General features: G+C 47.7%; 3 protein-coding genes across 3 annotated transcripts in view; all 3 read right to left on the bottom strand.

The window, feature by feature from the left end:
- yrk (Yes-related kinase) overlaps positions 1–3,343 on the bottom strand; it is a 12,985-nt gene extending 9,642 nt beyond the window's left edge. The window contains exon 1 of the mRNA XM_056582371.1: positions 3,106–3,343. The gene's annotated coding sequence lies outside the window, so the exon portion shown is untranslated. The remainder of the gene's footprint in view (positions 1–3,105) is intronic.
- A 2,477-nt stretch (positions 3,344–5,820) lies between these two features.
- On the bottom strand, positions 5,821–15,564 carry sesn2 (sestrin 2). The gene is made up of 11 exons (XM_056583072.1): positions 14,605–15,564; positions 13,902–13,967; positions 12,665–12,853; positions 10,890–11,072; positions 10,217–10,435; positions 9,656–9,788; positions 8,772–8,887; positions 8,439–8,522; positions 7,089–7,195; positions 6,635–6,779; positions 5,821–6,064 (listed from the first exon to the last, which is right to left on the bottom strand). The coding sequence occupies exons 1-11, from the start codon at positions 14,926–14,928 to the stop codon at positions 5,978–5,980; spliced, it is 1,653 nt and encodes a 550-aa protein (XP_056439047.1). The 5' UTR covers positions 14,929–15,564; the 3' UTR covers positions 5,821–5,977.
- A 1,393-nt stretch (positions 15,565–16,957) lies between these two features.
- Positions 16,958–22,500, bottom strand: part of matn1 (matrilin 1) — a 5,821-nt gene continuing 278 nt past the window's right edge. The window contains exons 2-9 of the mRNA XM_056582370.1: positions 20,845–21,029; positions 20,317–20,481; positions 19,340–19,562; positions 18,155–18,277; positions 17,821–17,993; positions 17,482–17,713; positions 17,232–17,384; positions 16,958–17,073 (exon numbers count right to left, since the gene is read on the bottom strand). Of these exons, the coding sequence (XP_056438345.1) occupies positions 16,958–17,073; positions 17,232–17,384; positions 17,482–17,713; positions 17,821–17,993; positions 18,155–18,277; positions 19,340–19,562; positions 20,317–20,481; positions 20,845–21,029 (1,370 nt within the window). The remainder of the gene's footprint in view (positions 17,074–17,231; positions 17,385–17,481; positions 17,714–17,820; positions 17,994–18,154; positions 18,278–19,339; positions 19,563–20,316; positions 20,482–20,844; positions 21,030–22,500) is intronic.

Below are 22,500 nucleotides of genomic sequence, written 5' to 3'. Positions count from 1 at the left end.
GCTTCCTTTTCTTGCTTAATTTTTTTCTTTTTTCAGAAAGGCGAACCATTACTGGTACTAATTGCAATAACGACATGGTGGTGTAAGAAGTTGGCAAGGCCACTGTGTCTCAACTTTGCTGTGTTCCTCTTGTAGGGTTTTTGCCAGTTTTCTTGCTTGGTCGGCCATCCCCATCAGTGCACCGTGAACCATTAAAGGTTGTGACCCAAGAGGCTAGACCAAAACAACAGACAACCTACGGAACTGCCTGTAGAAACGTAGGTGTTTATATGCACTTTATATTAGTATATGTAATGCTTGTATGTTTTTTTGTTTGGGCTCTTAATATGAGATATTAGATATGTCATAAATATTTGGCCTGTTGAGCCTTTTGAACCTTTTCTGTAATGGTGATTTAGGGCTATACAAATAAAATTGAATTGAATTGAATACATGCACACACACACACACACACACCTAGGACTATGTGGATCCTATAAAACAGATGTTACATTTCCTGAAGAATACCGGATTGAAAGATAGTTATAGCTGCCATTATAGCTGAGTTAAAGTGATTAGACATAAAAAACATATACAAATTTCGTTATCCAACTAATTACTAACCATCACAGCGATACCCAACCTTTATGTGCGAAGGGGGCTCGTTCAAAAAAAAATCTCAATAACATCCAGACAATATGATCACTCTCACAAACATCCAAATCCATGGGACACACCCTTTCCTGCCCCCGCAGGCCACAGATACGTCCTAACCCCCCAGCCCCGCCCGTGGAAGCACATAAAACATCCAGAAAAACATACATACAGGCCCGGGAGTGGGGGGGACGGGGGACGCTCCGATAGACTCTGCATGTGTGCAGAACAAAGATCAATCCACCATTCAGTCTCTCTCCGTCTCTCCTTAAGAGCTCAGTGGCCAGCTGGATGCAGACAGAATTCCTCTCGTTCTCCGCTGAAGGTGGCTTCTACAAGTGCTCTTCAAACACACAGGATTTTCCCTCACACTAGAAACTGCATTGCGTGTAGGGTACCAAACAGCTCCCTGAACACACTCTCTGTGTCATTCTCTCTCCATCACTATTTTGTAATTTGACACTTTTATCCCAAGTGAGTCACAGTGAATTCAGATACAGGTTATTAAAGCGATTAGAGGGACAGGTCGCCCTCTGCAAGAGTACCCGGCCAGAGGCATCTGATAACGTGATAACATCACAGGTAGCTTCATAATCCCAGCGCTGTGAATAGTGCCAGACAAACTACGATCGTGTTGTGGCGTTACTGGCACTCGTTAAAAAAAAGGGACCATTCAGAAGACGTTGGAAACCTTTGGAAATAAATAAAAAGTGCTTCCCAGTGGTCTCCCTTCACATGAACAGGAGCTAGGCTACTTTAAGTCTGCAAGTCAGTGGAAGTGGCACACAGAGCAAACGCTAAACCAGGAAAGTTTCGCTTATGGAATTAAACAATTTGTCTGAATGTGGGTAGGACAGATTTACAGATATCTCAGAGTATCTCTTCAAGGCGTTTAGACAGAGGCCTCTCCCTCTGTGTCTCCCCTTCTCTCTCTCTCTGTTTAGTTCCCCACGTACTCTCTCCCGCTCTCCTCGTACCTCTCACTCTCCCCTCCTTGCCCTCCCCCTCCACTGGTCACTCCGCAGGAAGAAACACAGGATGCCGTGTGTGAGTGGGCTGCCAGTGATAGGACAATGGGAAGCCAGCTGTCACTGAGTCCTAATGCCACGGGCACGCACGCACACACCTGCACACTGAAGAATGAGAGCTGGAGACGTGCTTGAGGTGTCTGGGCCAGCGGGATGTCCTGTTTCCCTAATGACGTCAGCCCCGAAGAGAGGGAGGGAGAGGGAGAAAGAGAGGGAAAGAGAGAGAGAACGAGGACGAGAAGGAGGGAGAGGGAAAGAGAGAGAGAACGAGGACGAGAAGGAGGGAGAGGGAGAAAGAGAGGGAAAGAGAGAGAGAACGAGGACGAGAAGGAGGGTGAGGGAGAATGAGCAGGAGAGTGAGTGAAAGATAGCAAGCGAGAGAGAAAGAGAGCAACCAAGAGCGAGAGAGAGAAGCAGGCATACATTCCCTCTCTCTCTCTCTCAATCGCGAAGTGTGTTTGGGTGGCCAGGCATTCAACTCAGCAAACTTCAGAACCGCAAAACATGGAGTGCAGGCCAGAGATTGACTTGACGCTTCTGCAGAGCCTCAGATGGACGCCTGCAACCTACTGCAGCTCTGAAGAGGCGGCATCTACCGCCACCAACACCACCACCACCACCACTAACACCTCCCCGCCTCCTTCCTCCCTAGCCTGAGTCAAGGCAGGAAGTGACCTCGTAAAAAGGAAGTGACCAACCTCAGATGGCCTAATGGCAATTCTGTCCTTCAGAATTCCACAATGCCCCCCCCCCCACACACACACACACACACACACACACACACACACACACACACACACACACACACACACACACACACACACACACACACACACACACATCTACTGAACTGAAACAAGTATCTGATGATTGAGGAAGATGGAAATTTCCCCGAGATGACACATAAACACAATGTAAAATACTGTGTATCCAGGCATTTTCTCCGCAAAGGTTTCCTGGAATGTAACAAATCCAGTTGACATGTACAATTTGTAGGCCTACTTGTGCAACAGTGTAAAAATGTGTCCTTGACTGATACAGCGAACCTATTTCCTCACGGTGGACCGAAGCAACACCGCAGATAAAAGTGGTACTTTTGCAGGACGTCGTTTTGCTTATCTGGCTGTGTGACGATGTTAAAGGGGCAGTGGAAGTAAGCCTATTAAAGAGATGAGGTAGAGAGTAAGCAGGTGACCATGCAAACATGCTGCTGTGATAGGTCCCTTCCTTTCTGTCCACAATCATGAATCACTTGTACGGGTTGTCAAGCCGCCTAGTCGCACGGCGCCTGTGCGCCAGCCCCGGTGATGACGGCTGTGGATGCGGTGAGGGATGTCAGAGGCGTAGAACCGCTAGCCAACTTTCACGGTAGCCAAACACCGAAATGAAAAGTACAGTGACGATTTGTTATGCTCAATAATACGTCAATATAATGTCTTCCTACCGTGGATTGTGTAAAGTTATCCCAGGGGACGACGGGGACCGGGCGGCTGGTGAACGGTGGTGAACGGCACAAAAATCGCTGTCCGGTGGTTGGTGGAGCCGCGCTACGAGAGCGAGGATGTGTGCGCGTGCTCGACCTGCGGAAGGGTTGAGTCCGCGCGCTTTGAGGTCCTCCCTTGTAGCAAGTGTGCGCGTGTGTCGCGCTCTTCATCCCCAGTCCCGAACATGACTGTACAGTGGCAGAGAAGTGCACGGTGTTTTTGATCAAGGGCGTAGGTTTGGTCAGAGCTTTGGTGAGGACACTACCCAGACCCCCCCCCTACACACACACACACACACACACACACACACACACACACACACACACACACACACACACACACACACACACACTAAATGAAAATAACTATGATGCTCGCCTGACTTTAACTTTGTTTGATGCATTATCTGCTGATGCATATGCAGTAAAACATTTATAGCACCATTCTAATTGTACACGTCTGCTTGGTAAGCAAAGACGAAGATTCCGTCAGACTATTAAATTATAAATTATTACAAAATACGTTTTTACACTGCCAAATATGCCCGTCTTATACGCGTCTTTTTCTGGCATGGTCCGCGCGTTTACACTGCCCGAGGTAAATTGCCGGCTTGAGCTAACACCCTAATATACCCTCCCGGACCCTGCACACATTGGCGGTTTCATTTTAATGATTAGACGCTCCGCGGTGGAGGGTCGGGTAGAGGTCGTGTTGCTGCGTTGTCTAGACAGAGACAACGCATCGATATCAACATGAGTAGTTGAAGCTGGAGAACGGCATGTGTTCATTCTATTGAAGTCTATGCAATACTATTGTATAGCCTACAATTTTTATAATTGCCATTTCACTATTTTCTTCAAATTAATGCCTGAATAGTGACCTGGTTGTGCGTGCGAGCAGCTAACTATCAGAGAAGGTGATGCAGGCGCATTAAACGAAGACGGGGAGAGATTATGCAATATAGAGAAAGACACAGAGGAACTTTCCTTATGGGAAGCCGCAACCGAACCGGCTGGGCAGTGTTAAAAGGAAGACGTTGGGAGCCGGTACCAAAGTGGGAATTAACCCTTTGTATACCGCATGAGGCGCTTATTTTTCGTTTCAACCTAAATATTGGTGGGGACATTTCAGTCGTCATTTGACATTGGTGAGGACACGTCCCCTGGTCCCCACCCAAATCTTCCCTGATGAAAGTCAAGTCCCCATTCCGAGGATCAATTAGTGACCATGTTATACGATTAATTAATCGGCTGCTCTGCGTCAATGTAAAATAAATGATATCGCAAATGCGCATAGCCTCCAATAATGTAAAATATTAGTTATAATATTGATGTTCGTGCCTCCAACTTTAATGTTTTTTTTTACTTAAAAATATTTAAGATTTGAAGGGCGGTATTGTACTAAGTTGTTTAGCTTATTGGTGACATACAAATCTTCTATTCTTTAAAAAAGAGATTCCTGGCGTTATCTAACCTCTGTCTCCATCTGGTGTCAATTTTTGAAACACCGCCTTTGGATTTTACACAGTTACGTTTACATCAACATTTGAGTTAATATTAGCATATGCAGTCAATACAATTCATAAACATAAACAAACAAAAATCTTTCTTAGTCATCTCCAAACAATCACACAACTTGCCAAGATGTTTTTTTTGATACCAAAGTAGCTTTTATTGTTTATAAAAATACAAGTTATTTTTTTTTCTTTTCTCAACTGAGCGAGGGGGTCAATGATGATGCATCTACTGATTTATCTCCTGCAGGAGGAGAGCGGCCCTCGGTCAAAACAGTTAAACCGCAGTTATCTCCGACAAACAACAGTGCCGAGATAGAAACACTTTGAAATGGATGGTCTGGTGGGCCTCGCTCCACATGCAGCTGGGCCCAGGCACCCCAGATATGCATCGATACATGTGCAGGTTTGTACGTCACTGTGTGATTGTGTGTATGTATATATGCATACACACGTGTGTGTGTGTGTGTGTGTGTGTGTGTGTGTGTGTGTGTGTGTGTGTGTGTGTGTGTGTGTGTGTGTGTGTGTGTGTGTGTGTGTGTGTGCGTGCGTGTACTCTGTGGCCACTTCGTTGGGTAACAGTTCAATAAAGCAAATATACATTCAGCCAATCAGATGGCAAGGAGCATCAGAGCATGCCGTGATATGGTTGGATCGGATGGTTCGGTTTCTTTTCACATTCAGACTGAACATGGTGACATTTATTTAAAGTACTTTGTCCGTGGATTTGAGTAGCTATGTCTTGTTCTCGACCTCTTGAGTTGGAAGAGTATAGTGTTAAAAAACGTTTGCACCTCTGGTGGAAACGTTGTGTGAATGAGTGTTTGGAGGATTGCCAAAAGGATTAGAGTTGACATTAAGTCAAACGAGGCTACTAACGAAGTGGTCACTGAGTGAGTCTTCCTGGGGTGTGCCAGTGTGTAAAAAGATGTGCACGTACGTTCAGCTAAATACTTGAGGCTCACGCCAAGAAACTTAGCCTTAATTATTTCAGTGCAAAACAAGCTTAACAAGACAGATTTTCTCTTTAAATATCCAAAAATGATTCACAGGTAGAAAGCAACAATAACGCAAAACCATGATATACATGGACAAAAGAAGATGTTCAAAAACCAGACACACCACTGCAGTGTGCGTGTGCGTGTGTGTGTGTGTGTGTGTGTGTGTGTGTGTGTGTGTGTGTGTGTGTGTGTGTGTGTGTGTGTGTGTGTGTGTGTGTGTGTGTGTGTGTGTGTGTGTGTGTGTGTGTGATGATGAGACAAGCCTTAAATCGTCTCACTGGCTCAGGATCAGCATGCTTGTGTGTGTGTGTGTATGTGTCATCTCATGTAATGTGTGATGGCTCGCAAAGTGTAGAGAAGCGCAGCCTGAAGTCGAGCCTCCATGACAATCAGGTTGGCATGAACCTATGAAATAAAAAGAGGAGAACTATTAATACAATCACACTTCTTGGAGCAAAAAGGTCAGGGATCAAATAATCCACGATTAGTGTACAATCTGAATGTTACAGCCAATACATTACTCCAGCTATTTCTAGGAAAAATAAAGTGGCAAGGCACTAGGGCTGCTCAATTATGGAAAAAAATCATAATCAAGATTATTCAAACAATTATTTTTGAGTTTGAAAACATGATGTATTTATTCAGCATGTCTCTCCCAAAAACACTTAGTAACTGAGAACTAAAAAGAAAATGTTCAAATCTAAAATAATGTACAGATATGTATCCAGCTGTTCTGCATTTTCTATAAAACATAAAAAAATAAATAAAAAAAACTTGATTATATTAGTTTTGTGATCGTTTGACGCAAAAATCAAAATTGAGATTGAAATTCCGTTGATCGCCCAGCTCTACATGGCACTTTAACCTATTGGGAACCAACACAAATCCTTAACCATCATTCCCGTCACACACACCATTCCCCCATCCATCCTATGATCAGCCAGTCAGTCAGTGTGTGTGTGTGTGGGGGGAGACCTTCTCAGAGTGCTTGAAGTGCCTCCAGAAGGCGTGGTAGATGCGCGCGGTGGTCTGCTCTGGGTGACAGGCCACCGTCTTGACGAACACCTTCAGGGAGCGCTCCAGCAGCACGTTGACGCCGCCGTAGTCGTAGTCATCGTAGCTGCAGAGCGGGAGGAAATACATTGGCCGTCACATCCTCCAGAGCCAGGAACCACGGTGAATTAAGTGGTGGAAAAATGTAAAAGGGGGACATGAAAGGCTGTTTAGACCTTTAGGTTTAAATGATGACGCAGTGGTAGCGCAGATGGTCTGCGTGGAGTTGAAATGAAAGTACTGAATTTGACGCAGTAGCAGTTTAGCTTTTGTTCTGCCAGACGGTGGGGTCCTCAGACTGCACCGTCCCCCCAACGGAGCCTCATGCGGTCCTCAGTATGTCCATGCGTGTGTGTGTGTGTGTGCGTCCTCTCACCGTATGCCGTAGAGGCAGTGGATGTAGTTCCACAGGGCTTTCCTCAGGGTGTAGGTGTCCACGCCCTCATGCATGGCCATCCTGTGGTAGGTCAGGTTGCTCACCACCTGTTGGGAAAAGAGAGAAAATACCATGTTCACTAAAACAGCCTAAAATCGTTTATTCAGATCACAGCTATTTTGATTTGAATAACACTGCGGTACGATACCTACAATACGTCAGGGGGTCTACTTTGGAGCTCCGACGCAGAGTACAAGACACTTGGCGTTTTTAGCTCACGTCAAAGTTTCATGGATCAACCCTTGCCCAAAGCGTCACCGAACCAAGTCTCAGACCGGGGTCAGGGGTCAGGGTGCAGTGCTCAGCTGAACCCATTAATAAAACACCTATCTCCTCATGAAACATTACATTAAACCGTGCTGATGAACCACGCCGACCCACGCCGGAGGATGGCAAACAAGCCCCATAAATGTAATGTTTTACACACAGGCTAGCGAAGATATCACGAGCCACAACCTGGTCTCACAGGAATCCGTAAAATGACTACGGACGAATAACTCGAAATCCGTGGACACATCACGGAAACACGCCGATTTCCGTGATGTGGCCACGGAATTCGCTCCAATGCAAGTTAATGACGCTGATGTTCCGTGGCTCACACACGGATCCCCGTTTCAACGAGCGAGTCGACCACGGGGGCTTAACTCAAAACCCGGGGTGGTCTCACTGAAACACTTAAATTGTCCTTGTGTCCACGGAAGTTGCTCCAATGCAAGTAAATGACAATGATATTCCGTGGCACACACACAGATTCCCGTTTCAATCTGTGTGTGTGCTCCCGTTTCAATCTGTGTATGTGCCACATTTGACCACAGCGGGGGCTTAACTCAAAATCCGTGGTGGTCTGACGGAATCACTTCAATTGTCCGTGATGTGGCCACGGAATTTGCTCCAATGCAAGTAAATGACACTGATATTCCGTGGCTCACACACGGATATCGGCGTGTTTCCGTGATGTGGCCACGGATTTCGAGTTAGGCGTCCGACCGTAGTCATTTCACGGATTCCTGTGAGACCATGTTGCGAGCCAAGTCAACACGGGCGTCCTCCCCTGACCCCGGAGGGAACGACGCCAACTCATCAGACCAACTTTATGCATATTCCACATGGTCATCAATGATCCACTTTATAATCCACAAATCATTAACCTCCCTACTTTCGTTTTTCAGTTTCATGGGCTCGACTCACTACTGCACCGCAATGATTGTTAGGTCAGGGAACGCCACGGCATGGGAGTCATGGGGCTGGGGGTCAGGAGTCACGGCGTGACGGCCCCCGGGTAATGGTTACCTGAAACTTCTCGTCCAGCAACTGTCCCATGTCTGGAAGGAGCCGGTTCACCAGGGAGTAGCCGTGGTCCTCCCAGGAGTAGTCCTGCACACCATGAAACCAGATCACTCCATTACCCACATAACCTAGCATCCACTGCAACAGTGGCGGTTATGTTCCACACACACACACACACACACACACACACACACACACACACACACACACACACACACACACACACACACACACACACACACACACACACACACACACACACACACACACACACACACAGTATGTCGAGGTTCTCTGCCAGAGATAAGGACAGGTGAAGGGCTCTGGAGGCCTCACCTGTGCCCTCATGGTTGGCGGGGCCTGCTCTCCCCGGGGGGCAAAGTCCTCATAACTGAACTCTGGGTCCTCCACCAGGCGGAGCACCACCTCCGGAGGGGCTCCCCGCACCACCGCTACACACACACACACACACACACACACACACACACACACACACACACACACACACACACACACACACACACACACACACACACACACACACACACACACACACACACACACACACACACACACACACACACACAGTGAACAAGTGAGCTGTGTGTGATGACAGCAGGGATGGATGTTTAAATGGAGAAATGGAGGGGTAAAGGGAGGGAGGGATAAAGGGAGGGAGGGGGGGATAAAGGGAGGGATGGATAAAGGAAGGGAGGGAGGGATAAAGGGAGGGAGGGATAAAGGGAGGGAGGGGGGATAAAGGGAGGGATGGATAAAGGGATGGATGGATAAAGGGGGGAGGGATAAAGGGAGGGAGGGGGGGATAAAGGGGGGGAGGGATAAAGGGAGGGAGGGATAAAGGGAGGGAGGGGGGGATAAAGGGAGGGAGGGATAAAGGGGGGAGGGATAAAGGGAGGGAGGGATGGATAAAGGGAGGGGGGGATAAAGGGGGGGAGGGATAAAGGGGGGAGGGATAAAGGGAGGGAGGGGGGGATAAAGGGGGGGAGGGATAAAGGGAGGGAGGGGGGGATAAAGGGAGGGAGGGATAAAGGGGGGGAGGGATAAAGGGAGGGAGGGGGGGATAAAGGGAGGGGGGAGGGTTAAAGGGAGGGAGGGATGGATAAAGGAGGGTTGGAGGGAGGGCAGGGTGGGTCCAGGGAGGGATTAATGGCTAAAGGGATAGCTGGAGGCAGGACAGACGGGTGGGGGGGCGTTGGTACCGGTGGGGATGCTCTCGCTGCGTTCCCGCTCAAAGCGTGTGAGCATCTCCTCCTGGGTGCACTCCTCCTCCTGCTCCTGGAGCTCAACCATCCTCTTCATCAGCACCTCCACCTCCATCACGCCGTCCGTCAGCTGGGGGAGGGAGGGGGCGGGGGGGGGGGGGGGTCAAGGCCAACATAAGGAGCTCCTTCCACTGCTGTCCCCTCGGGTGTGGTTACACCCCCATGCTGAAAAGCTTCAGGGGCCAAACTATTGCACCCAGAAGTCACCTTACGGATATTTTTAAATGTACTTAAAGAGGTAAAGGTTGTGCTAGGTCTGACATAATATACTTCACCTAAAAGATACAGAAGTAATTAAATTAATAACAAGAAAGGTAATAAATCAAAAGAAGGAAATGAGGATCATTGATTCGAAATACATGATCATTAAGTTGATTAAACTAATATTTAAACCCTCACCCTGTGATAAAGGTTGTATCCCTGTTTAATAAAGTACCATCTTATCTTCAAACAACAGCAGCAGATATCAGTCTAGTGTGAACCCCTCCCCAGTCTCACCTCTTGCCTGCCGTCCTCGTGGGCGGGGCTATGGGGGCCGCAGGGCAGGTGATTGGGCGACGGAGGGCTGAAGGCGTGGCCTCCTGTGTGGTCAGGCTCAGGGTTCACCCCGCAGCCCCACACGAAGGAGGACAGCGAATGGGCGTGCGCCATGAGAATCACCGCATGGATCAGTTCAGCCAATGACCAGCGAGACTCCGCCCCCGGACACACCAGCTCCTACAGGGACGCAGAGATTGTACGGGTCACCTAGATACCGTGGAGCGCCACGCCGTCGCCGTGACCCACGGCCCAATGTCCCACCCTGCCTGGGGGCTGAACTTAACCTTACACAGGAGCATTTCCCCATCATGTCTGCCCTCATCTCCTTTCCCTTAAGGGTCAAGAGTTCACTAGAGCACAGTACTTGGTTCAAAAAGTGGATATTATATGAAATTAAAAATAAATAAATAAATATATATATATATACAGTATATATATTGAAATGGTAGGTGGATATAGAAGTCATTACTGACCAGTGAATGGAGGGTCAAAGTCAAATTCCTTAATAATTGTAAGACATAAACGCTAATCAATGGTGATTAGGGTTTATTACTGGTAGATCAGTCACTTCCACCGTGGCCGTGTCTATGTGGTCCAGTGACGGCCGCGGCGCGTGCCGCGGGGCGCCCACCTGTATGTGCTGCTGTGTGATGAGCCAGGGCCTGTGAGCCAGCAGCTTGTTGAGGCCCTGCAGGCTGCGCAGCTTGGCGGGGGCCTGCTGCACGCCGCCCAGCCAGCTCTCGTCCCCGCCCGCCTCCAGGTAGGCCGCGCTGTGCTGCTGGACCAGGTAGGAGCACTGGTGCCTCGCCGCTGCCTAAAGGACCCCCCAGGAGGGAACGCAGACGGCCACGGTGAACGCCGCGTCCAATGAGAGGCTGATCAGACGGACAGGGCTGTCTGAGGGGCTCAGAACTGCTAACGCAACATCGTTAAACATTTGATCATGTAAAATGGGTCAGGGTTTGGCTTAAAAAAATCCAAAACTTCTCGGATTAATAAAGATTGATATCACTCCAATACAACAATGAGTGATTAAGGATAATCATTTGATTCATTACCTATTATTTTTTTGCAAAAGACGTCATAAAATTTGGTTAAATGGACATTTACTGACGCCGCAAGACATTTAGGCTTGACGTGATCACTGAGAATATTTTGGATATCGCCCTGGGCACAGAGTGAATCATTATTTCTGGAATATGATGCATCTGTAAGGCGTGTGACTTAACGGAGGGGCGGGTAAAGGGATCAGGGAGGTGGCTTATTGATCAGGCGTCTGCGCTGTTTATCTTCATTAATCCATCATCCATGCAGTACTACCCGTGGCTGACGGCAAGCTTTGTGCGATGCTCGTGATTAAAGTCAGCCCACATTGGGTGTTTTTCACAGATGACATTAATCTGGTCTCTTCATCAAGGGTCTCACGAACCCAAGGTCAAGCTAACATCATGGCTGCAGCCATCAGCAGACCAGATCACCCGGTGTGAGGACGTCAGTCACAGAGCAAGACTTTCAATCCCCAGTGGGACAAACAATCCATTTCTAAAAATACTACTTACTCCTTAACATGACAGCGAACCCAAAACGGTACATATAATATATTTTTTTAACGTGGAAATATCTTGTATTATCGTCAAACATTTTATTTAACTGAAATAACTCAAGACCCCTCTTTCCTAAAACTCTCAGCCCAAAACACATTTGTTTAAATCTCAGTGGTCACTTCCCACTGAAACAGTGGGTTTGCCCTTACACTATTATACTAAATACTATTTTTATCAGTCACATGGTAAATAACATTTACATAGTCAAAGAAAAAGCTTTTCCAATAGATTCAGGCAGCTGTACTGGGACGGCCCATAAATCCACTGTACTCAATAGCTTCAATGGTTTAACCTCCCAGACCTTCAATGTTTTAAAATAAGAAGTAAATATGTTATGTCACCTTTTGCCACAGTGGCTACTTTGCCAAACGGTACATAGTACAATAGTACAGGTTTGACATTTTCTGCGGTTGCTGCTGCAAAATGTGCTGTTTACGTGTTCCACCAGCGCTGCTTTGATTATCATTACGAGTTACGGCATGGCATCAAATGTCTGACTGTTACATCAGCTCTGTTTCCCTTTCAATAAAGCGTACCGTTAGCACATTCACTCTTTGACCCGGCTTGACCCCCTGTAGCGTGGATGTAATCAGTATAGGGACGCTTGTTTAAACGGCGTACACCGGTTTCAACCTGTGTAAACCTGTGGGAACCGCTTACACCTGTGGATACCTGTTCAAACCTATGTTAACCGGGTACGCCTGTGTAAACATGTTTAAACATGTGTAGCAAACGTGAACCTGTTTAAACCTGTGTAAACCTGTTAACACGTGTTGGTGGTGATGACGGGGGATGCCCTCACCATGATGACGATATAGTGTCTCCAGAGACTCGGAAGGGGCCCGTCCAGATCCAGCAGAGCGTGCTGAGTCCTCAGGAAGCAGCTGAGGTAGGCTGGGTGCAGCCCCATCGCCATGGTGATGTTGTCCAGACGTCCCAGCGAGAAGAAGGCGTCGAGCAGCACATCCTGTTCGATCCCCTCCTTCTGCATCTAGGATGGAACGTAAAGACAGAACTACATGAGAATGTATTTAGACATGACTTAAATAAGCTTTGAGGAGGTTATTAGCGATGGGTAAGTGTGCATGTTGTACAAATGTATTAATGTGTGACTGACAATTGTATTACTAGTCCAGCTTTGAAAAGTATCAGGATTTGATTTAATTGATACATTTATCAATGATAGAGTTCCACAATCAGAACCACATACAAGACGGCTGGTCTCAATGGCTCGACTACTAAAGAGCCAAGTTTCTATTTTGTTACGCAACTCACAAAATAAGTTCTTCTCCATTTCTGACAATGACATTGACCTGCTATATCATAAATCTTCTGGATTATTTTGAAGGAATAACATGTTCTAAGGTCTAAATCTAAGTTGAAAATAAAAATGGAATACAACATTTACAAGGATGTTTTAATGAGTGTAATACACCATGAAATAAGAATGGTTCTATTTTGGTTACCCTAGGAGCTCTTTCTGTCTACATAGGGAGGGGGTCATCCTCCACAGAGTCCTTAAGTCTCTACAGTGACCCAGAACAGGCAGAGGGCTCTAAAGGGACCGTGAGAGAGTTGTAGGTAGGAAGGGCCATGTCATACCCATGGCTATGGGCCACCCACTCCATGGCATTATACTCACATTGACACTTAGGGCATTTAGCAGACTCTTTTATCCAAATGGTCAGAAGAAGAAGAAACAATATAAATATATGACTCATGAACGTATATCACTTTGAAAGTACCTACTGGCACCTTACACAATAAATCTCCTACCAGGACAGAGGATGGTGAGAGACGTCGAGATCGTTTAATGGCCTGTGGCATGCGCCACCGCGACCACTGACATACCATGGCATATGCCGTTCTGGAACGGTAACTGTCTGCCGTTCAGGTGGAACGGTAACTGCCGTTCCAGATGATGGCAAACTGCAACCACACTGATAGATGCTACAAAATTGGATACACTGGACTTTTAATGCAAGGGTAGACAATTTATGTGAGAAGCAAGCCAACGATAGAATCCGAAGCAGACAAACCTCTTTAGCTGGGATAAATGCACTTGAACCTGAAGTTAGAGCCCGTGGTACTTCAACTCCTCGCTCCTGTGGGAAGAGGACAAAACTATGTTTCTTAATAAATGTTAAGTTGCAACATGCAGCCCTTCGACTTTTATATGCCCGAGGAAACGTGTAGCGTAACTTGAAAGCGCTGTTTCATATTAGCATATGCTGTACAACTGCTCCTCAAACATACCGAGATCTTGGAGAAAAAAAAGAGCGACTCGGTATATTTGCATTATAGTTATGGACTATTATTATAAGCTCCAGAGCGTTATATTAGTTCTGCTGTTGCTCCTAAACCATGTCTGAAGCGTGGGGGGGTTTTAGATCATCAAAAGGGGGCGTGTCCGGTGAGCTTGTTTTGAAAACCTAGTCTTGCATCACCTAAAACAGCTCACTGTCTGATGAAATCACACGGCAAGCAAGAAAAATCTCTCCAAATATCGTCCCAACACATTTAGTCAGAAATCCTTCATCGTAACCGTCGTCATATAAATATATATATACCAGAGAGTCTCGAATTACAAGGATAACTTACCCTTACATCTATAAGAGATAGATCTACACTATCGCTAAAGTCGTAACAGCAACAGCATATCTGTCCGATCATGTGTATGATTTAACCGATCTACATGCGATTCAAACACACAAGATATTCACTTCAGCCGGGGGCCATTACCTGTGCAGTGCGAAGCAGTTTGGCTGCCCTCTCTCGGACCTCGGACAGCGGACACGACCGAGACAACCGTAGCAGATGCAGGAGAGTCGACGCGCACAGGCGCTCGGAACCGGGCCGGTCCAGCCCTAACCGCGCGAGCACCGCCTGGGTCAGCTCATCGAGCGCCGCGGCTCGGTCCTCCTCGTCCCGGCTGCACAGCCGCGTGAAGGTCTTGGGGTTCGGCCCGAGGTCTGGTTCCGACTCGGAGTGGTTGAGGCGTGGGCGACCGGAGGAGGGAGGTGGTTTGGCTTCACACGGCACGGATGTCCCTGATTCACTGTTCATTTCTTGTTCTGGTTCGAGTTGTTTAAAGGCTGTGACAAGCTCTCGTGCCCACTTGGTGTAACGTTACCTCCGCTAGCAGAGTGAGCCCAAACTACGATTCAAGAAGAGACTGATGACCATGTAGGCCTACTACACGTCAAGTAACGCAATGGGACGGTAACACGAATGCGCGTATTTGAATGACCGGGGACATGTTTATATGAATAGTCTTCTTCTGATGCCTACCAAGGTTAGTGACGGCCACCGGCTAGCAGGGCAGCTCGGTGCCGAGACCGTTAGCGGCTAAGGGATGTTAGCCCCGGCGGCTGGTCGCGTTGGGAATGGATGTCATCATGCGCTTGACCCTTCGGTGCTCCACGAACCTGTCATCCCGAAGGCGGTTCGGGTACGCTGGGACTTCTAGGGGAAACCGACGTATCGGGTCGATGGTGTTCTCAGTGGCGCTAGTAGTCCGTGTCTCGGTTCACTTTACTGCTGCTGGCTGCAGGCAGCCTTTCATCAGATGTTGTTCTCTCCCCTGACGTTGACGTCAAACGTTACGACTGCGGAAGCGGTTTTTCAAAGTCCTTACTTGGTTTGCGTTTAGCCAACGGTGTTTTAAATGATTAATCTGCCATAAATATTACACGCTGATAATCAATCTCTCTCTCTCTCTCTCTCTCTCTCTCTCTCTCTCTCTCTCTCTCTCTCTCTCTCTCTCTCTCTCTCTCTCTCTCTCTCTCTCTCCGTGTATGCTTGAGTGATTGGCTAAATTTGCATGATTTATGCAATGCTTACCGGTTCATCTTGAAATAAATAGGACACCGACAAGTGATTTCAAGGAACAGAGAGACTTGTATTTATCTTAACAGTCAGTATAATATATGTTATGTGTATCCCTATATATTTACCCAACAAACAAATAATAATTTATAGTACATATGGACCCCTATTGTGGTTGTAGTGGAGGAGGTGTAGAGCAATAGACATTAGAATCAGAAAACAGAACATGATGGCATCTGCAGATATAAATAGACAGACAGAAGGCAGCCATCATCACTGTTGACACACAACTAGGCAGAAAGAAACGCAAGCCCTTGGGTGTACTGTCACCGTTTCCCTATGAGGGAAGACCTTTATTAACAAACAGACAGGCCTGCTATGGAGGATGTCCTTCAGGAGCAGACGCACAAACAGGAAGGGTCACCGTGGCAACCGGCATGTCACCAAGCTGGCCAGGGTAAGATATGTGTGTTTGTGTGAGAGAGAGAGAGAGAGAGAGAGAGAGAGAGAGAGAGAGAGAGAGAGAGAGAGAGAGAGAGAGAGAGAGAGAGAGAGAGAGAGAGAGAGAGAGAGAGAGAGAGAGAGAGAGAGAGAGAGTGGATTAGCAGAGGTCAAGAGTCACACATGCTCTTTCTTTAATATTTTACAGAATGTCAAAATGATATGCGTGTTGTTCAAAGAGATAGAGAGAGAGATAGAGTGTGTGTGTTGGATGTGTGGGTGTGTGTCCTTAGACAATTTTACTCTCCAGTGCAGCAATCCTCTTCGACACACTCTCTAGTGAGGTTCTGGTCAAGGACAAAAGTGAACAACATGAGAACAACACGAAGAGAGTTCATTAAGAGTCCCCCTGAACGAGCCAATAGTCATAACCATAATTTATGCCAGAAGGGGTCTATGATCAAGCATCAACTCTCTGGGGCTGAACTGTTGCAAATAGCTTTTATTTATTGTAACTTATTCTCCATTTTTCAACCTGTCACCCTACCTCCTTTCCTCTCACATGCCTCCCTAAATGGCTCTCCCTCTATCCCTCCCTCTTATCTTCCCTATATCCCTCTCACTCTCTCCTTCCCTTCCTCCCTTCTATTCTCGCTCCCTCGCTCCCTTTCTCTCATCCCCTACCTCCTATCCTCTCCTCCTCTCTCCTGCCTCCCTCCCTCGCTCCCCATTCCCTTCCTCCTTCGTATCCTACATTCACCCTCCCTCCTTCCCTCCTTCCCTCCTTCACTCTGTATCTTTCCATCTTACCAGACAATACCACCCCTTACCACCATTCCTCCGACTGCAGGTAAAGGATATGTTTTTTTGTCAGTGCCTGGAGTGCTTCCTCCACTTTTTTCTGGAACTTTACAAGGGAATCACATTCGCACGGGTCCTCCTCTGTGGAGAAAAAAGAAAAGGGGCTTTCATATTTTTCCTAGGATTTCAGATATTCGACCATAAGATGATGACAATAGGTGCATGCGTGTGTGTGTGTGTGTGTGCGCGCGTGTGCGTGTTCACAGCAGTTCATGCTGGGGGGCCGTGGGTGGCGAGACCTTCGCAGATGTTGATCTGCAGCTTCTTTGCGATCTGGGTCATGGTCTTGAAGTCGGCCGTGTAGAAGTAGTGCTCCCCCGTGGGCTCTGAGGCGATCTCCTTCAGCTCGTCCTCCACAGCGTTGCCCACTCCCACAGCGTACATCTTGAATCCTACACACACAAATACAACAGAAATGTAATTCCACACAATTCACCTCAGACCTTATCGCTCCTAACACACACACACACACACACGCACACTCCTCACCGTTCTCCTTGGCCTTCTTGGCAGCGTCTCCGATGTAGTCCTGGCTGCGGCCGTCGGTGAAGACGATGCCCACCTTGGCGACCCCTGGGCGGGAGCCTTGGCTGGGGTTGAAGCTGTGGTCGGACAGGTAGCGGAGGGCCTGGCCCGTCATGGTCCCCCGCTCCATGTAGGCCATCTTCTTCACCGCGTCCTTCAGGTCCTTCTTGTTGTTGAAGCGCCCCAGTGGGAACTCCTGGAAACGCAGCACAGGGGGAGAGAGAGGGATTGAGTGAGGGAATTAATGAGTGGGTGAGAAAAGTGAAAGGGAGAAGTGTTTATGTGACACACACACGCACACACCTGCTTGACGGAGCTGGAGTACTGCACCAGCCCTACATGGGTCTTGGCCTCGGAGACGTCTAGCTTGTCTACGATCTGGTTGATCCACTTCTTCACCAGCTCAAAGTTCTCGGGCCGCACGCTCTTGGAACCGTCGATCACGAACACCACGTCTGTGGCGGCGCCGCTGCATGCTAGCGATGTGCGGGGAGGGGACACCAACGGCATGTTACGGCCATGGCGGTCACGCTCAACGACACACGCTCACTAGGGCACGGAATGCGTTTGGGACGGACAATACCTTCAATCTGTTCTTAACTCACACACATAACCTCCTGGGTGCGCGCCCACTCACCACTACAGCTGCGGCCGTCATCCAGGAGGGTAAAGCCGTCTTTGCAGGCACACTTGAATGATCCCGGGGTGCTGATGCATACCTGCTCACAGTCATGATCACCGGTCGCACACAGGTCCGACACTGTGGTACTCAGCGGTGGGATGAGAGTGGCAGATATGTGTGCGCACACACACATACACAGACAGACGGAGGGGGGGGGGGGGGGGGGGGAGGGGCGGGTTAGGTGGGGTGGTGGAGGTGGTTTGTTAGGGGGGAGAGAATACAACTATGTCAGTTTGAGATTCTATCACTTGTTATTTTTATTTTAATGATCCACTGTGATTGGCTGAGAGGATTTGGTCAGTCAATTGGATTCCGTGGAGCATTTGCAAGAGACAGCCTGAACCCAGTGGATCCTTAAAACACAGTGGCTGGAAGGATCAGAGAAGCCTCGACCAACATTATGTATCAAGGTCTTTTTGTTTCCACCAAATGTCAGGTAGTAAGGCTCGTCCAATAGGAATCCAGCTCTGTGCGCATGCAGGCCTGAACGTTCGGGGAACGGCGCCCACTAAATTGGCTGAGGAAGAAAATTGTGAGAGTTTCAGCAACCCAAACAATATTTAAAAGAAAATCTAACCCAGTACAGTCAAAGCTGCATGAGAGCATACCTAATTTGAGTGATTAATGATTAGCACTAATGGGCTACTAATTACAGACAGTCTTGCTCTCAGTAGGGGGCAAGCGACCGAAGAGAGACCAAATCATTCCCAAATGTTGTCCCCTTCCCTCTTGTACTCATGAACCAGTAGTAGTGCTAGTAGATTTGTAGATGAACGAGTAGCAGATTTGATGGTAGACAAGGATATACCTTTTCGTTTAAGACTGTTTGAGAGGACATAACAGTAGGGCACAACATTTCGATTTTTAAGTGAAATGCACTCTTGACTCCTTACCTAAGGAGTGGGGGCCAGAAATCTTCTGGTTGGATATTAGGAAAGATAGTGACAGAGACCCAGTCATCCTCTTCCTGGGAGACATGTACACTTCACCTTTCAAAATGCTATGATCCTAGCATCATCATCTGAATCTTTATTAGGAGCATCATGAGCAGACATCCAGGGAAGTCAACTCTCTCTCTCTCTCTCTCTCTCTCTCTCTCTCTCTCTCTCTCTCTCTCTCTCTTTCTCTCTCTCCCCTTACCACAGAAGGCCTCCTGGAACTTCTTGGTGAGCTTCTCGATGACGCTGTAGCTCTCCACGTAGTCCACGTGGTCGTCCAGGGGCTCGCTGGCCATCTGCCTCAGGGTGTTCATGTCCACGCGGCCCACGCCGATGGAGAACAGCTCGATGCCGGCGTCGCGGGCGCGCTGGGCCACCTCCTTCACGTTGTCCTGGGGCCGCCCGTCCGTCACGATGATGGCCACCTGCCAACAGAGGGTCACAGAGGGTCAGAGTGTTTTCATATCAGCATGTCAAAGTCACTATTGGCAATAAAAGGATTGAATTGCAAGCCTGACAAGAAACTGACCGTGACACTGAAAACAGTGAATAGAAATAACATTTTATAATATCTGCCACTGTGCTCAGGTTGTCATGACTATTTATTCCCTCTGCTCCCATCACTCCCTGCTGGATCTTCACAAATGTTTATTGTACTGAACTTTAGGATTAGGGTTTTTTTAGACTTGTTTCTCACGTTTATTTTAGAGCGGAATGTTTTGTACTGCATCTGTTCATACTTCAGTAAAGACATTTTGTTTATTTATTTTTTAACAAACGCATCGTGCCTTACCCAAACTGTAAAAATTGTGGGGGGAGTTGATAGGATTGTACTAACTCTGATACAAGGACTGTACGTGGGAGCGTCCCTATGCAAGGCCTTTTCAAAAAAACAACTAAGATGGCTGCCACTGATGCGTCACACATTTTGTTGTTCTGCACAATTGTAGGTCCAACCGATTTGGTCGTGTTGATGACGCCCCATGGATATCAAAACTTAACTGAAAGGTTCCAGACTTATACGCATCTGCGAATCGGTCTGTCAGACTATCCATGTGTGTGATTGAAACTGAAGGTTGCCCTCTGTTAAATCACCTGCCTATGTGCATTATCTGAACTGAAATGACATTACTTAATGCCCTGTGTTGTGTGAAGGTTGTATTATTTGTGAGTCTGAACCTTGCTGATGTCAGGGGACTTGACCCGAGCACCCTCGCTTTCGCTGAAGGCCACGTTGAGGGCAAACTGGATGGCCAGACCGGTCATGGTTCCCGTGGACAGGGGTTCGATCTTGGTCACAGCCTTCACCAGACCTGCCTTGGTGCGGTAGGTCTTCAGCGACACCTGGGGATGCATGACAACAATGTGAGGCAGGGGCAGTAAGTCATCTCGGCTTCGGAAAATAAATACAGACGGCAACCTCGAGTACGAAGAAAAACAACAAATAATACTTCCAATGATTATAACAATATTTGAATGAACCACTGACAATTTTGATTAAAAAGTGTGGGAAATGGTCTCAAATCTCCCCCAGGCCACCTTGACAAAAAGTTAAAATGATGCTTGAATAAATAACAACCTTGATGAGGAAAAGGCAGGGAAACGTTGTGAACCTCGCTCCCTGGGCACCCGGTCGACGCGATTCAGATAATGGAATCCAAAACAGACAACTGTGACAACAAACTTTGGGAGTCCCAACGCCCGTACCTCGCTCTTCACCCGGCTGGCGTAGTTCACCACTCCGACGCGGGTGGCGTTGGGCCCGACGTCCAGACCCTCGATGACCTTGGCCAGGAACACTTTGACCTGCTCGAACTCTGAGGGTCGCACGCTGCGACTGCTGTCCACGATGAACACTAGGTCCGTGGGGCGGGTCTTGCACAGACCGGCCGCTGCCGGATGGATGCAAAAACAAGAAATATTTCATCCTGTTTGCACAGATAAGACTTGTGACACTAAACCTGTTGGAAAAACCGATGGAACAAACGAGGAACATTTAGGCCTTGTATTCTGAGGGGGGGCAGTGAGAGGAGGAGGGGATGGTTGGGGCAAGAAGGGGGTATTTTATGATGAAGGGTTGAGGGCGGGGCTCGAGGGTGTTGGGGTGGTGGGAGGTGGGTCGGTAGGGGGAGACTGGAAGGCGGCAGCAGGGAAGGGCGGAGCTGGGCTGAGTAAACAATATTAAAGAAAAATGACTGAGGGAAAAAAAGCTTTGAAGCCACAAAAAAACGTTAGATATTTAGGGGGGAAAATAGTAAATTATTGTCTAGTGTGTGTGTGTGTGTGTGTGTGTGTGTGTGTGTGTGTGTTTGTGTGTGTGTGTGTGTGTGTGTGTGTGTGTGTGTGTGTTTGTCAGTATGTCTGGGCATGAATGTGAGTGACCGTTTGAGTGCCTGTGTTTGTGTGTGTGTGTGTGTGTGTGTGTGTGTGTGTGTGTGTGTGTGTGTTTGTGTGTGTGTGTGTGTGTGTGTGTGTGTGTGTGTGTGTGTGTGTGTGTGTGTGTGTGTCTGTGTCTGTGTCTGTGTGTGCATGCTGTGGTGGTTGAGGTCGATGTATATGTGGCTTGGTTCGTTTCCTCACCAAAACATCCAGGCTTTGAGAAACCTCACGATCTCCCTTCTCGCCCTTCACCTCTCTCCCTCCCTCGCTCCCTACTCCACACCTCCAGCCCCAACACACACACACACACACACACACACAGACACACACACACACACACACACACACACACACACACACACACACACACACACACACACACACACACACACACATACACACACACACACACACACACACATACTGGGCTTTCACACACAGAACCCCTCCTGTTCCCACTTGCATTTTTCAATCACAGCCTTGATCCCCAGTGTCACCAGTTCACACACGTTCAAATGGTGTGTAGTTGTAACATGTCAATAATGATTGCATTCACTTAATCCACACAGATATATCACTCAACCAAATTACAAATCAATTAGTACCTCAAACAAGTATTACAGAAATGATCTCTTAGTAGCTTTTGTATTTTGTTAAATTATTTAAAAGTGTTTTTTCTTTTAATTAAAATAGACGGATTTCAACCAAGCGATCAAATCCTCGAACTACTACTACTACACTCACTTAAAACTGATAGTGCAAACAATGAATCAATTACTCTTTGATCCCTCAAGTCATGTCCGTCTCAATTCAAAGTTACCAACACCTCCTCCAGTGTGTTCCTTAACAAAACAAACCCTCAGAACAGCTTCGACACACAGCGGATCCAACTATACAATCTCTACAACCTCTCATCCCTCACCTCTACCCCAACTGACTGAGACATTGACCAAATCCATAACGTTTCATTCACACATCTCAACC

Source organism: Gadus chalcogrammus, chromosome 22 (assembly GCF_026213295.1).
Source record: "Gadus chalcogrammus isolate NIFS_2021 chromosome 22, NIFS_Gcha_1.0, whole genome shotgun sequence".
Taxonomy (NCBI): Eukaryota; Metazoa; Chordata; class Actinopteri; order Gadiformes; family Gadidae; genus Gadus; species Gadus chalcogrammus.
The sequence above is the reverse complement of the archived record's forward strand: the minus strand, read 5'-3'. Positions and strand labels throughout refer to the sequence as shown.